At 28.6% G+C, this 15,574-nt stretch overlaps 3 protein-coding genes and 1 long non-coding RNA gene across 5 annotated transcripts in view; 2 read left to right on the forward strand and 2 right to left on the reverse strand.

Annotated features, from left to right (window-relative positions):
• Nucleotides 1-582: 582 nt before the first annotated feature.
• Nucleotides 583-1,697, reverse strand: LOC409930 (putative ATP synthase subunit f, mitochondrial). Its single transcript, XM_393421.5, has 4 exons — nucleotides 1,475-1,697; nucleotides 1,299-1,397; nucleotides 825-941; nucleotides 583-740 (listed from the first exon to the last, which is right to left on the reverse strand). The coding sequence occupies exons 1-4, from the start codon at nucleotides 1,593-1,595 to the stop codon at nucleotides 712-714; spliced, it is 366 nt and encodes a 121-aa protein (XP_393421.1). The 5' UTR covers nucleotides 1,596-1,697; the 3' UTR covers nucleotides 583-711.
• Nucleotides 1,698-3,692: 1,995 nt separating this feature from the next.
• Nucleotides 3,693-10,818, reverse strand: LOC409931 (protein FAM69C). Of its 2 annotated transcripts, none has more exons than XM_016912185.2 (4): nucleotides 9,714-10,818; nucleotides 5,404-5,564; nucleotides 4,148-4,860; nucleotides 3,693-3,949 (listed from the first exon to the last, which is right to left on the reverse strand). In XM_016912185.2, the coding sequence occupies exons 1-4, from the start codon at nucleotides 9,861-9,863 to the stop codon at nucleotides 3,819-3,821; spliced, it is 1,155 nt and encodes a 384-aa protein (XP_016767674.1). In that variant the 5' UTR covers nucleotides 9,864-10,818; the 3' UTR covers nucleotides 3,693-3,818. The 2 variants fall into 2 exon arrangements, with proteins under 2 accessions (XP_016767674.1, XP_393422.3); XM_393422.7 differs by having other exon boundaries at nucleotides 4,173-4,860; nucleotides 9,714-10,815.
• LOC107964458 lies at nucleotides 5,571-7,201 on the forward strand. The gene is made up of 2 exons (XR_001702974.2): nucleotides 5,571-6,709; nucleotides 7,075-7,201. It is a non-coding gene; the product is annotated as an uncharacterized LOC107964458 (long non-coding RNA).
• Nucleotides 10,819-11,624: 806 nt separating the features above from the next.
• LOC100578066 (glycogen-binding subunit 76A) overlaps nucleotides 11,625-15,574 on the forward strand; it is a 74,867-nt gene continuing 70,917 nt past the window's right edge. The window contains exon 1 of the mRNA XM_006558591.3: nucleotides 11,625-12,221. The gene's annotated coding sequence lies outside the window, so the exon portion shown is untranslated. The remainder of the gene's footprint in view (nucleotides 12,222-15,574) is intronic.

Here is a 15,574-nt window from a genome sequence, read left to right on the forward strand (position 1 = left end):
AGAAAGAAATTATGCCGCGTACACATACGTTCTAGGAGCGCTACTTCTTTCAAAATTATTTTATAATTTTATATTTTATAATTCATTATTAAAGATCGCAGAATGCATATGTATGCTTCCTGTTATTCTCTTACTTTTTAATAATTCTATTCAATTCAATTATTCATGATTCTTGCTAAATTCTTTTTTACATTTTTATACATTGTTTTAAAAATTTAATATTTACATATTTAAAATTAAGATTATATAATATACCATTTCATAAATTCTAATATATGAACAATTTTTTATATACTTTTTAAGTGTATAAAACTAAAATTTAAGTTTGAAATTTCGATATAAGTTAGAAATTAAAATAAGAATATATAAATATGTAAAATAATTTAAGATATTAAATTAAGATATTCATTTTTTTTAATTATTACATTTTATTCACTATATATTGATATTATTTAATTTATATTTATTATTTTAAATAATAGAATTTTCTTTTTAAATGATGAAATATAGAAAATATAAAAAATAATAAAAAATAAATTATGAAATATTAAACATTTTTTTATATTCTATGATTACACATAATTAAATGTTTGAATAATATTTATTTTACATTATAGATATCTAAAATTGTTGACATTACTTTTTTAACTAAATCATTACAATAGTATTTCATTTTGAATACATTTTTATATGTAAAACATTGATAATGTTTTAATGATATTTGTAATTTCTATGTCCCCCTGAAAATGAAAATGTATTAATATGATATTAATATACTAATTTTTATAATTAATAATTAATTATAAGATTATATATAAACTTACTGAGACGCAAATAATTTATGCAATAACCAAATGCTGAAGCTAAAAAGGCAGCTTGATATAATGGAGCCATGTTTGCTTTCCTCGGATGTATATATTTTAATTGCCAACGCCAATGCGCTGTAATTTTATTATAATTAGAACATATTTTAATATTTATAAAAATATTATAATAATAAATTTCGATTTTATATAATAAGAAAATATTAATACATATAGATTTTTATAAAATTTTACATAGTTTGATTTCAATGAATTATGTAAAATTTCATCAAAATCTATATATTAATCATTAATATTAATTTATTAATTTTAAATATTTCTTTGAATACATAAAAATATGTAAAGAAATTATTTCAATTGATTTAAAATTAATTTTCTTGATAATATTATGTACATATAATGATGAAGATTTTAATATAAGTGTGTTATATAATTTGTGAACTATATATATATATTTATAAAATGATTTTATACCTCGAGAAATTAATGCTGCAAATGCTCTAAATCCTTTTTCACGTCGACTAAACCATGCTGGTAATTCACCAAGTTTGACTTCGCCAAATGGTGTATCAGCTATAAGAATAAATAATAATTAATATATTTAATTCATTTGTAATTAAAGAAACAGTTGAAAATGATTTGTATCTTACGTTTCCCGTAGTATCGAGAAGGATCATATGGACCATGTTCTGCAGGATTATATCCTTCGGGATAACAACCCCAGGTTTTAAATTTGATCAATTCAGTTAATTTATTTTCTTTAATCGTCATTATAAGATGACTAAATTATTTAACACGTACTTCGGACGTTTCAATGAATAACTAAGTAATAGGTATATAGGTTATTTCGGATACAGAATATACAATCATTTAAACACAAAATCCCTAACTATGTAGTTAAATTATTGTATAATGTTTTTGCTAGTGATTTTATAAAAATTTAATAGTGACATTATTCATAATAATCTTGAATTTATTATATATTTATTTGCAAAATAAATTGTGATAATAATATAATAAATATAATGTTAGTTATTAATTTTATTCAATATAAATCAAGAAAATTTTTATTTTTAAATTTGAAAGCGCACGGTTTTATTCATGCATATATCTAATTTTAAAAATTTTATTTACTTCAAATTTATTTAAAATTTTTATTGCAAGATTTTATTTATATTAATATTATAGATGACTTAAAATTTAAATTTTATGGAATATTAAAAACACATGTTTAAGATAATAATGATTTAATTTCAAAATAAACTTTCAGTAACTTCTTCATTAAAATAAGTAACTAACATACATAGAAATTATTTTTTATTGAAAATTATATTTTATCATTTGCTAATTAATTTTAAAATCTGATATTAAATTTATAAGTTATTTTTTACATGCAAAATTTATATTGCAATAAATATCAAAATCTTGATAAAGATAGAATACAATTCTACAATGTTTTTTTAAAATAGTATTGTTAATTATTAAAAGTTACTAATTATTAAATTACTAAATTCTTACTTAATAAATTCTCAAGCCGTAAGCATAGATACTAAAAATAATATTTGTATATCTTCGACTTCTATCTAAGCGTATTGAATTTTTAAGTTAAAATACATATGTACGACTATAATTACATGTATACAAGATAATTGATATTTGTGCTCGTTGTTAATCAATTTATTTCTTTATTTCTTATTACTATCACTAGCCTCTAGTGATCATTAATTTTATTATATTCTTATATTCTTCAGATATAAAGATTACTTTTCTCTCTGAATTCAGTAGAAAGTTGGAAAATTTGCGATCACTTTTTTTTTATATTCATTTTCGATTCAATGAATTTATGTCATGAAGCTTATATTCTTCTATTTAGCTTCCGAAATAAATCATTTTTTAAGTGATGGAAATTACTTTTCAAGATTGAAGTGACAATGAAGCTTAATAAATGGCATTATAAAAGTCGCTCCTTCAGAGATTTGTTTTAATTCATAAATATATGTCAAACACTTTTTTATTCAAACAAGAGCGAATTTTAACTTCGTTTTGTAAATATAGCTATTTTGAAATTTTTAGTATTTTTGTTTCAAGAGTTACATATTTAAATAAAAATAAAATTGCTTGTTTAAAAAATTGTTTCATTTAATTGCGGAGAAAATTTCCCATTAAAATAAATAATATGTTATAATAAAAATATTTATCAGTTTTTTAAATATGTATAGCTATATTCGAATAAGATAATTTAATTAATAGATTGCGGATATTTTATTATTATTATTATTAATTTAAATTCAATTTTATTAAATTTTCATTTTTTATAAATAAATGAAAAAATGAAATCTGAAAAAAATTGTATTACGATAAATATTTTATTTTGGATATTTTTTATATTTTTGTATATTACATATATTACAAATATTCTTTTGCATCTTTAAATTTCTCAAAAATGCATATACAAATATCCGCATTCTATTGATAAGTTTTATATTTTTCAAAAAGTTAAATTTATCATTATTGTTAGGAATTTTAGAAGGTCAATAAATTCTAAAAATATATATATTTCGAAGATAATTTCACATTTTATATTTTTTAAAAAATGTTAGATATCATATGAATTTCTTGAAAAATTTCAATAATATTGGTAATTTAATTGTCTTATTAAATCAAATTTTTCAAGAAAATTTCATTGATTATAATTTTCCTATTTTTATTTTCATTTTTATACTTCCAATTGTTAATATTTTTTTTTTTTTTTTAATAAATTTTTTCATTACAATAAATTAATTCTTGCAACATCTTTCATTATTTTAACTCAATCCTTTTGAAAATATATCTGTTCATAAAAACCAAGAACTTTAATATTTTTTTATATTTTTGGTGTTTGAATTAAAACGTTTCTAAACGGAAGCAGCAACCTCCTGTTCCATTTCATGTAGCATATTATATAATCGTGTTTTGAGATTGTCTGGCACTGCGGCACGTGGTAAATGCTCGATGTCACCAGCTGGATTCGCACATTGTCGCAATAGAACCGCCAGTGAGCTGGTGGTATGCTCTGACATTAATAGTCCAGGAATTATAAGAGTCCCTGAGAGAGTCCAACCGAGAAATATTTTCTCGCATATAATCTGAAATTGAATAATCGTTTAGCAATACCAATTAACTTTTCCAATATTAATTTTATTATTTTTATAACTTATATATATTTATCTATAAATCTAATATATATATAATAATATATGTTTTAACTGTATATATGTACATTTCAATTATTTGTAATTTGAGAATTCTGAAATAAAGTGAATTTTTTCAGATTAACGACTTACTAATCAAACTATAATTATCAATTACTTGTAAATTATTGTTGGCAACCGGTGACTCGCATCGTTTCTTTTTCGAGCAAAAAGACCTGCAATCAAAATAATCACAGTCCTCGTGTTTTTCACAACTTTTGCTGTCCGCAGTGATACGGCTGATAATCGTTTTAGGAAATACCGCGTCCAGATCGAGGAACTTGAGTTTCTGCCCGCCTAAGGGCAAACCGAAATGGTTTATCTTCACATCGCACAGATGTATCGGTTCGGGAAAATTGGTGTCGAGCTCTTCGAGCAGGTCTAGTATCATCACGGCCAGTTTCAATCGTTTCGCCCATTCCGGTTTCGAATCGGAGAGCGCGAGGACTGTCGTGGGTGTTTCTATAGGTCGTACGTATTCAACCGCGTAGAATGTCCCGCATGTGCCGATCAACTGTGGAAAAATGTCCCTGTCCTCGTACAGGATGCTCATCAGATACTCGTTTTCCTGTAACAACGGCCACAGATTTTCCATCTCGAGCTGTCGCCTTCTGGCCTCGGTCTCGACACGATGCGTACGAAGTCGCGCTAGCCTCTCTAATTGATGCTGAGACAGCGTCACGTTCAGCTTGCTAACGACCAGATCTTTGATCATGGTGTTGAAGTCCGTCTCGGACGGGAAGTGCCTCGTTCCGCTCGTGTCCGTCCAAAACAACGATTCGAACTGCTCCGATGGGGCTTTCGTTCTGAAATTGCAATCATTATTATATATCATGTATATTTATTTACATATGATGATAAATTATATAACTTTAATTTTTTCGAATTTTTAAAATTTATATAAATTTAATAATAAATAATAATAATAATAAATTTATATAATAATATATTTTATATATAATATATAATAATTTATATATAATTTTTATATATAATAATTTATATATAATATAAATAATAATAATAATAAATTTAATTTTAAAATATTTAAAATTTATAATAATTTTAAAATTTTGATAAACGTTTTGACAATAAAAAATTTTAAAAAATGTAATCATCATTTTTAATTTATTATTTTTAATTTATATAACATAAATCAAAATGACTCTCTTGCTAATTGATTCAAAAATAGTTATATTTAATGGCAATAAAAAATATATATATTTAATATATTATATTGGCAAAAAATTAATTTTTTAATATAGAAAGAAGGTCACAAAAGAGGTTTTGAAAAAAGTTTTGGAAAATATTTGTTGATGTGACATATCGTGAGAGAAAGAAAAATGAACCTTGAAGCCTTGAACACGAGTCGAGTTGTCTCCCAGTGAGCCGAGAAGACAGCTTCTTTGCCGGCGTGCAGCGTTTCGCAGGCAAGCGAGTGAATCCTTCTTTCCGCGCATAGTGGATCGCAGAGAATTCCTATTGCAGCTCCTTTTTTGTGCGTGCTGCACTGAAATGAGAATAATGATCAGGTACCGTAAGAATAATTCGCAAATATTCTTTCATAAGTATAATCAAATTATCGTCGATTCATTGTATTTCACTTTTTTAAAATTTTTAAATTTTTTCACAATATGATCTCATTACTATTCTCCTTCTTACATATTTTGATTTTGATTTACAGTATTTTTTACGAGCATTCTTTTGAGAAAATCAGACTTCGTCAGTTAATTCCTTCAAAATATTATTTATTACACATTTATTTTTTATATTCATTGATAGTTCGTCGTCCCGTTTAGCATATAAATATAATAGTTTAATATAAACAGGATAGCAAGAACACGCATAACACTGCTTTCTTTGAAGCAATACAATTTCACTTTCTCTTGTTTCGAAACTTCTGCTTTATATATGCTATGTATATAAAATATTTTTTTCTTATATTATGAATATATAGATATTTTAAAATAAGTAATAATAAAACGTGATAATAATCTATCGCTTCAGAAAATTTGTTTATGCAAAGGAAAATATAAAATCGTAAATATGTATCGTTTCTTTGTGCAATTTCCTCAATGAAATCAAGTTTCATTCAAGATACTTGGACGTCGATTACGACAACGGTATTTGAATCGCTTGAGCGATCTTCGTTCGCATGTAAAAGTCACGGTTTAAGGGATATTCTGTTTGCGAAAAGTGTATAGGTTAGGTTTAAGTATCATATAAGTTTGTTTTCTTACGTTTATTGCGAACTCGAGAAAACAGATTCCGGGGAGAGTACACTATCAGTCAAAAGTTTCGAATCACTAACGTAATCCAAGATCTCAAGAATCGAAAGAAGAGGTTAGGTTAGAATTTTGTCGCGTCGAAAAATTTTTTCATGAAGAGTCTATCGATGTAAATTTATTGATATCTATAGTATTAATATACTCAATACAATTGACAGAAGGTTCAATACGTAACTGGAAAAGAGATTTCAAATTTTTGATTGGTAATGTATGATCTACACCTACGAGATACGTTACGTTCCTCGTTATGTTATTTTCTTCTAAAACTTGTTCTGGAATGAAGTAAGGTTATTGTGAGAGAGAAGATACATTGTAGGTCATCATAAACAGAATAAAGAAATATTGCGAGACTTTGGCCGAATAATAGGTTAGTTTTTTCTTTCAACCATGCACTTGGAAACTTGTTTATGAACAATAACATGATTTATCTTAATACTGTCTAATCTAATATCTTAATACTTAATACTAAAACAAATCTTATTATGATCAATTATGTAATATGTGTCGCAAGCATTAAAGATTTAATTATAACATATTAATTATAAAATATATTATTTGATAAAATTGTTCAATTCTTTTTAAAGACTAATTCAATTTATATATTTATGAATTTTATATTATTATATAAATTCTTTCATTTGATGTTTCTGCAATATATGCATTTTTCATTTAAAATATTCATGGAATATTCAAAGTTCACGAAGAAAGAAATAATCCTTATCATTGTCCCAGAATCACAAGTATGAACACTTGACAACGCGAAAAAAAGAAGAGGGTAAAAGTAGAAAGTTATGTATAAAACGAATTACGGAATCGCCACTTACGAAGCTTCAGACAAGCAAAGGAAACGAACCTTCAATGCAATACAAAAAAAAAAAAACAAATTTGCAATATAAAAAATTGTTAATCAAATTCAGATTTTAATAGTTTAAATTTTACTATAATAATTTTTTTTCCATTATTAAAAATTATAAATACTAAGAGAGAATTTTTGCCTTTATTTTGTTTTTTACTTTCAAAAACTAAATAAATAAATATACATTTTAATCAGAAGAATAGGAATTTCGTAGATAGACGTTTGAACGCTTGATTTCTATTGCTCGAATTTTTGTGTTTGATCCGTGAATGTTCGAGCATCGGCCGGAATGAGAGTAATAAAAGTGAATTATTCTCTTGCTGTGTGGGCGATGCTTACATACAACCACATGTATTCGCACACGTAACTCGTTTCACGTGCGTACAATACAAGTCTGAATTCTGTACGTTGACTATGCAGACGATATTTTTAGTCGACGTGAGCGCCATGATGAGAGGATTTCTTGAGTAGAAGCGGCCCCATAACCAGCGTGTCACGCGCCTTTATGTATCGTAACTTTATTGTATCGAATTGTGCTTTTTCGAAAGCCATCGCTTTTTAACTGGGCCATCCTTTATTATCGATCGAGGCCGAGATCTTACGTTTTTTTTGTGTGTGTTTTCTAACACATCCACAATTTGAAAACTGCGATGGAAATTTAGGACGATATAAAATAAAGTGACAGAAAAATTTGTTTTGTATTATACTTTTCAATTCAAGATCATAAAAAAAACTTCATAAACATCAAGTTTACAATAAATTTTATCTACGTAGAAGATATAAAATTCATAATTCACGATATATATTAAATATATAAATATATAAATACTTAAATGAAAAAAATATTTGATTAAAAAAAATTGATATCTGAAATATATATATATATCTTTTATAATTATGAATATTTTATTTAAATGTTATATATTTTTTATATTATATTTATAGTCTCGAAATATCAAAATAAAAAAATTTTATAAATATAAATAATTTATATAAAATGATTTTATTTTGAATAATATTTGTTTAAATATATATACTATATACATATCATTGATTATCATTATAAAACACCATTAATAAATATCTTGGTACTAAATTATCTAATAATTATTTTATATTATTTAATTTTATCTAATAATTAATTTATTTATATATATATCAATTATTAAATTGTAATTTAAATTAATGATAATTTTAGGAAGGATATTTAAAAATATTTTTTTAATGACCTCGAGTCCGTTAGATAATGTATTATATAAACGGCTTTGTTTTTAATATTCCGACATGATAATGCTGGCATGAATATAATGAGTAGTGACACTAAGTTGGCATTCGATGCTTCGTCACACCGATGCAACCAGTGTCGATAAATTGAATTTATAACTATATTCGATGAATTTTTTCTATAGCACAAGAATATTAATCCATTTATAATTATCAATCATAGAAAGTTAAGCGATTGTAACATATAAATTATTCTTAGTCAAAATAATTTAAGAATTATTTTTTAAAAATATTAATATCGTTTAAAGGATAAACCAACGATTATTATTCGTATAAATCTAATTTCTGTGGAAGACAAAAAATTGCAGTCACATGATGTTAATCTACTTATAATGAAAATCTACGTAACTGAAAATCTTTTAAATTGCATTTAAGAATGAATATTTCTAATATCTATAACAGCCATACGAAGAATATATATAAAAAAAATGTATTAATTATAAAGGAATCTTTTATAATTTTAAAAAATAATATTTTATGATTGCGATGTAAATATATAAAAGAGATTTTTAATATTCATACTCAAAAATAATGAAATATATCTTTGTTTATAATTTTTAATTTCTATAAAATATAAATAGAATGCACTATTCTCTTCATAACCATACACAATTCCAATCATTTCTCACAAAAACTTAAACAAAAAACAAAAAAGAAAGATTTCACAGTTAATTTTCATTATTTATCACTATTAACACAAGTCGAAAGAATTTTCTCGAAACAATCTATTAATGGAAAATCTACTTTTCTATTTAGTTAATAAGGTACACATAGAATGGACGTTTTAACTCAAATGTAAATAAACGAAACTGCTGCTTTGTAGAGACAAGAACATTTCCCCCTCCACTTAACCGCTGATCGCCAAATTCTAAAAATTTGATTGGTTGTATCAAGTAAGCATTGGAGAGAAGGCGATAACGGTTAGAAAACAAACGACAATGTAAACACAAGAGGTTAAAGATGAACGCAATGAACTAAATAATTTCTAATCCGAGTTTCGTATTTAGGTATACACGTGAAATTGCATCCTGGCATAGAATCAGTCAATTTCGTACACGCCGTGAGGGCGCGTGCGTCTCCTCGTTCCCTGTCCCTTTCTCTCTACCCTCTTTCTCGATTTTCACCCCTTCGAGAGCGTGCCTCCTGAAGTGTGATCCTAGCGCGACCTGTGTATACGCGCCTGTACGCGCTGCGTGTACTGTGTGATTCGAGTATTCTCTTTTTCACTCACCACGTTGGATACGTGTCGCCAGGCCTCGAGATTCGTGCACATAATACCCCAGTGAAGGAGTAGATAGATGACAAAAAGCATGGTCGTGAAGAGGAGCAGAGTGATCACCTTGTAGTGGTACATGAAACCAGGGAGCCGTCGGATATTCATGATCCCGAAGGCTACTTCTATCTTAGGTAAGTCGATAATTATTTATTATTTATTGAGACGAGAACGTGATCCTTTTGTTTTCGTTTTTTTTTTTCCAACTCTTTTGAAATATTCTTCGTTGTTGTCGTTCGATATATTTATTTCTCACCAGTTGTATCGTCGACGACGTCCGCGACGGCGCATCATGAGGACGTTTCGCGTTTAACCTGGTCGCGATCGGTTCATTACGTTGATCTTTTTTCGACGTTTTTCCCGACGACACGATCGTCGACCGACCGGTGCCGTACGCTTGTGGCAATGCGGCATAATCTGCGGCACATGCGAGCGTCGCGACGCCGCGCCTCTCGTGGCGAATCTCTCAATAGTGTGTATTGCGCAGGCTCGTAAGTATGTATTTAGACCAGTTCACGGAAGAATTCGAATTTCGCTCGATCATCACTTAAATGTTACGCGGACAATCTTTTCGTACAAACGATAATCCAATATGTATTGAACAAGGAGAAAATAGATTGAGAGGTTATTTTTGATGCGTTTGATTTAATTATGAACTCAATATTGTTGATCGTGTATTAATTTCCGATACACATCGAAAATGTTTTACTACGCAAATATATTTTCAAATTGAAAAATTTAGCAAAATTGATTAAAATTGTATTCGATTTATCGTTGTTTGGTTTGAAATCATGAATTCTTAGCAATTCTATATTATTATTAGCGATTTCGCAATTGTTTATTTACAAAATAGTTTTCAAGTAGAATCATCTTTTCATATTAAACACACTTTTAAGTCACGTTTTTAAGTGATGCATCTTCATTGAATAGAATTGAATTGCACTAAAAAAAAAAAAATGCTCGCATTTTAAATTAAAAGTCACTTAAATTGCGTTTAAAGATTAAGAAATATTTGACTTGAGGAATATTTTACGTTCGCGCACGACGTCCTATCTTCAACTGTTCTACATCTACATTTGCTGGATGTTTTATTTTTTGCTTGTTCATCATTATTGTGCATGTGTATTATATAGTAGCTGTATCATAGTATAGCTTGTTTCAAATGAACCGGGGGAGCTTTTAATTGGAGTCCATCTAGTGCTGCCTCCTTTCTCGTGCTACGAGATATGTACGTACTTACAATTAGAAATAACAAAAACTGAAATCTTATGAATTTGTTATAAATTTTTTTCCCTATGCAAATTTAAAAAAAAAATACATAAAATTCTTCATTTTGTTCATTTATTTCTATTTATGAAATACATGAGTAAATATTATCAAATTTAATAAAAAGAAAATTTTAATTAATTTGTTAATATTATTTATACTATAAAATTAATAAACTACAAAAAATTTTTTAAATTACAGCAAATATTTGAATAAATTTTATAAAACAAACATGTATACACATTTAGAAATATTAAATGAAGACAACAATAATAAACATTCTAAATAATTTACAACACTCAATCAGATAATTTTATCAAATTATCCTATTATACAATTCTTAATGAAATTCCTCATTCTCTAATGATCTTTCAGAATGATCGTCACGATTATTTATTCAGAAAATAGTCTTTGCAACATTATTTATCTACACACGAATTTAGTTAGAGTTACAGATATAACAATCACAATTGCTCGATATATCCATAACAACATCGATTCGTATTATTCACAATCGACATTACATAACCTAAGAAAATAATCAAGCTTCGATCAAGCATCCAGTAAGCAAAACTATCGGTAATCGTATCAACGACGCTTCGACCGCTTTTACATTCGCGATCCTTATCCCTATCCCCTCCCTTCCGAATCGCTTGGCGGTCGCGGCGTTTGACACGGGCGGCATCTTCGCCCGAACGAGATTGGCGTGGCACCGCGTTTCCAAATCGCGCGCTTGTATCGCGCGAAAGAGGGACGCACCTGCATGCCGCCTCGGCGCGCAGCTGCGACCTTCGACGCCCTTGTACCAGCGGTCGTGCTTGCGCGACGCCCGTCCTCCTCATTTTTACGCCGGACGCACGCACGGTCGCGCGCGTGGATTCGTTTCTCGCATCTCGCCCACGCTCACTCTCTCATTCGCTTCCATCCTCTCTCTCACTCGCCTGTCCCGCGAATCGTTTCCATCCCGCCGCCCCTCCCTCTCTCCATCCCGCGGCCAAAGGACCAGATAGTGCGATCCTGCGAAGGATCGGAGTGGGGGGGAGAGAAAAAAGTGTGATTCGGTTGTTTTCGGCAAAGATCGGCCGTCTCCGCCGGTACGTACCGGTGCCACGCAATAGGATCTGTGTCTCCCGCGAGTGTATTACGGTGATCGGCCCTCTGGAAGGGGCATCGGCGAAAGGATCGGCTGGCGGAAAGTCGGTGAGTGGCGCGCTTCCACCAACACGCGTTCGCTTCCACGCTTCTTCCTGTTTACTTTGAACCACCTGCGCGGCGGGGGTGGTGGCGAGGGGTTGCCCGCTCCCATGTGAAATCACGCTCGATGATAAATAACGCTCGCGTGTGAAATTCAAAGTGTCGAGAAATCAGTGAAACGGAAAGAGTGAGATTTGGTAATTTTAGAAAATGTTTGAAAAAAAAAAAATTCTTGATCTTTGTCGAAGGTCAAGGATATGTGGTGCGGAGGATATTTTGCAGGATATTATTGTTTTTGGTTTTTTTTTGGAGGGGGGGGGGAGATTATATAGTTATATAGATTGTAACGAATGAAGAGAGAAAGAGAGAGGGGTAGAGTCACAATTAATATGGGATAGAACTTTAAAAAATTAATTACAATTGATCGAGTATTGAAAAAAATTGCTTTTTGAACGAAGTCGCTGTAAAATTATTGTGAAATCACGTGAACGTTGAGGATCACTCCAGTGCTTTTCCTTTGAGCAGTCAACCCCTCGGATAAAGATCTTTGTAGATATAAACTGTAATTTATTTAGAGCTTTCTTGCACGGTTAATATTATTAGAGAATATTACTATTCGAATCGATATTAAATTTTAAATTTTAGATTAATGATCAATAATGGATTAATAATAAGAATGATATAAATAATATAAAAAGTAATAAATTTGTTTGGATAAAGTTTAACAATAATTTTTACTAACTATTAGTTTATCGGTTGTTCAACTTCACGTTAAAAATAGACAAAATAGAATTTATTACAATTTCTTAATTTATCATTAGATTACTCAATTTCCGCATAAGATATTATCTTCTCAAGAATTGCTTAATCGTATTCGTTTAATTTCTACTTATTTATAGGAAAATTCGAGATAAAGTAATGGAGTAAGAATCGAATTGAAATTTTTCCATAGTTAATAATTACATAATTATAAAATTATAGAATATAGCAAATTTGAAATTTGAAACTACTATTACCATGCCAGTGGCATGGTTAGCTTTGATGAAACTCGTGTTAAGCATTTCTGTTTTCGTTATTATTGGACATATTCGAATTAAATTACTTAAATCGTCTTGAAAGAGGGAATCTAATTATCAGTACACCCTATATCCATTTTATTTCCTCTTATTATAATTATTTTGAAAAATTGTATGCATACTCTGTTAAACAATGTCAAAGTTGTCTCTGTTGATGATTTAAATTGAAATGAGTAATTTTTAATAATCTATATATATTTATATTTCTTTAATTATATCAATTATTTCGTTAAACGTCCTTTTATTTACACCAGAAACAATTTCCAGAGACAAATATTCCATATAGAGTCGAGCCCCTTTATTATCTTCATTTTATTCAATAACCGTACTTGAATCTTTTTTATCGACCGTTGAAAAAAAAGAAAGAAAAAAAATTCCAAATAAATAAATTCCAAAAATATTCATCGAATATTTTAACTCCCGTCCCACATGTAACGGAAAGATATGTCACGTTGTGTTTTTACCGAGGAACAACTATAAATAGTTAGCACGAGAAACACGCTCGTGATCAAATCTATGTATACTTTCGTGGATATTATTATTTCAATGTTACGCAATAATTATCCTCCCGGTACACCGCCGATGATTATTGTTGAACTTATCCGAAAGCATCGGATAAAATTTACCAGACAGCTATTTACGCTTTATAAATATCGTCAACATCGTTATCGATATCATCAATGTGATCGTACCGACTGATCCGTAAAATTGAACTTACGCGAAATATATTCCTTCTTAGATTATTATTTATCGACCAATTACATCAAAAAAAAAAAAAAAAACAAAAATAGTTGAAACGAAAACTTTTTCAAACTTTGATTTATCAAATTCTTATTACAAAAAAAAAATGGTTCAAATACATAAATAATATATATATATATATATATGCGCATACCTGTGCTTCTGATCCACTTTCGAATGCAATCGAAAGAAATCTAATAGATTGCTGCAGATTCGTATCGCGTTACAACCCTCTTACAAGTGTGAACGCGCGTATCGCGTTTCGATACAGGAGCTTTCTCAAATATCGTGCAAATTAATGCAACTGATAGTAGGAAATGTTACGTGGCGTTCTTGTTCCGCTACGAGCCGAACCTCTTATCGTCCGCTCTACAATTTATTCGACATTGGTCGGGTGTGACGTCACGGCTCGCGAATCAAAACAAATTGTAGAATATTCGACGTTTTCCGTTGTTTCAATTGATCGCCACTCCGTACCCTCGTTCAACTTCAAAGCCAATTTCTCAATAATCGAGTTTCGTAGTGGAATTGCTCTGTCATTTTTTTTTTTTTTTTTTTTTATGAAACTTATCCACAAAATTATGTATTATATATATATATATATATATATATATATATATATATATATATATATATATTGTTTTTACACTTGTTATAAATTCTAACCATCAATTGAATATTCATTAATAATAAATTTCTTTTATTCGCATTAATTAACGTTTCATTAGAGATATTTATATCGTCATAATTTTGAAATACGAAATTAATTATTTCCAATTAGGGATAGTTGAAAATACGATTAAAAGTGTCGATTTGTTTTGCGTGCGAAGTGGAGGATCGATCAATGCGCTTGTACAATCCAACGATTCTCCCTCGCTTTTCCTCTTTTAATCGATTCGATTAAAACGTTCGATGCTCCTTCATTGCGTTGCAACGTTTAGCGATTAGATCAAGTTCAACGCGCACTTATAAATCAAATTCAAAGGGGAAAAATTCGTTTCATTGGCAAACGCTCGATTATTATTATTATTATTAAGAATAATAACGAAGATTTACTTCGTTCTTATGAAGTATTCTGAATTTCAGAATTGATTATAAGTTTTGAAAATCTTACAATGCTTGAATATTGACATAAAAATATTAGATAGAGAGAGATTTGATCCGATTCTTACATTATGAACTTAAGAAAATTATATTTTGATGCGAAAATATATGTTAAAAAAATTCACGTTCAATTTTGATTAACGAAAGTCTCTGCTGTTTCAAATTTCTTTTCTAAAAAAAAAAAGAGAAGAACTCAATTTTATTAATTGCGAGTTTAATTAATTCTTGCGAAAATATTGACATTTTCCACTTGCAATAAACTGCAGATATATCGATTCTAAAATTGATCAAACTTGATCAAATATAATATAGAAAAATTTCTTATAATTTACATCATCTTTGATATATTTATATTAGAATTTTCTTTCTGAAAATTGAAGATCGATCAATAAAATTCGAAAAATAACAAAATTAACATTTTATCTGTCGATTATTTTG

This window comes from Apis mellifera, linkage group LG1, assembly GCF_003254395.2.
Source record: "Apis mellifera strain DH4 linkage group LG1, Amel_HAv3.1, whole genome shotgun sequence".
NCBI classification, from domain to species: domain Eukaryota; kingdom Metazoa; phylum Arthropoda; class Insecta; order Hymenoptera; family Apidae; genus Apis; species Apis mellifera.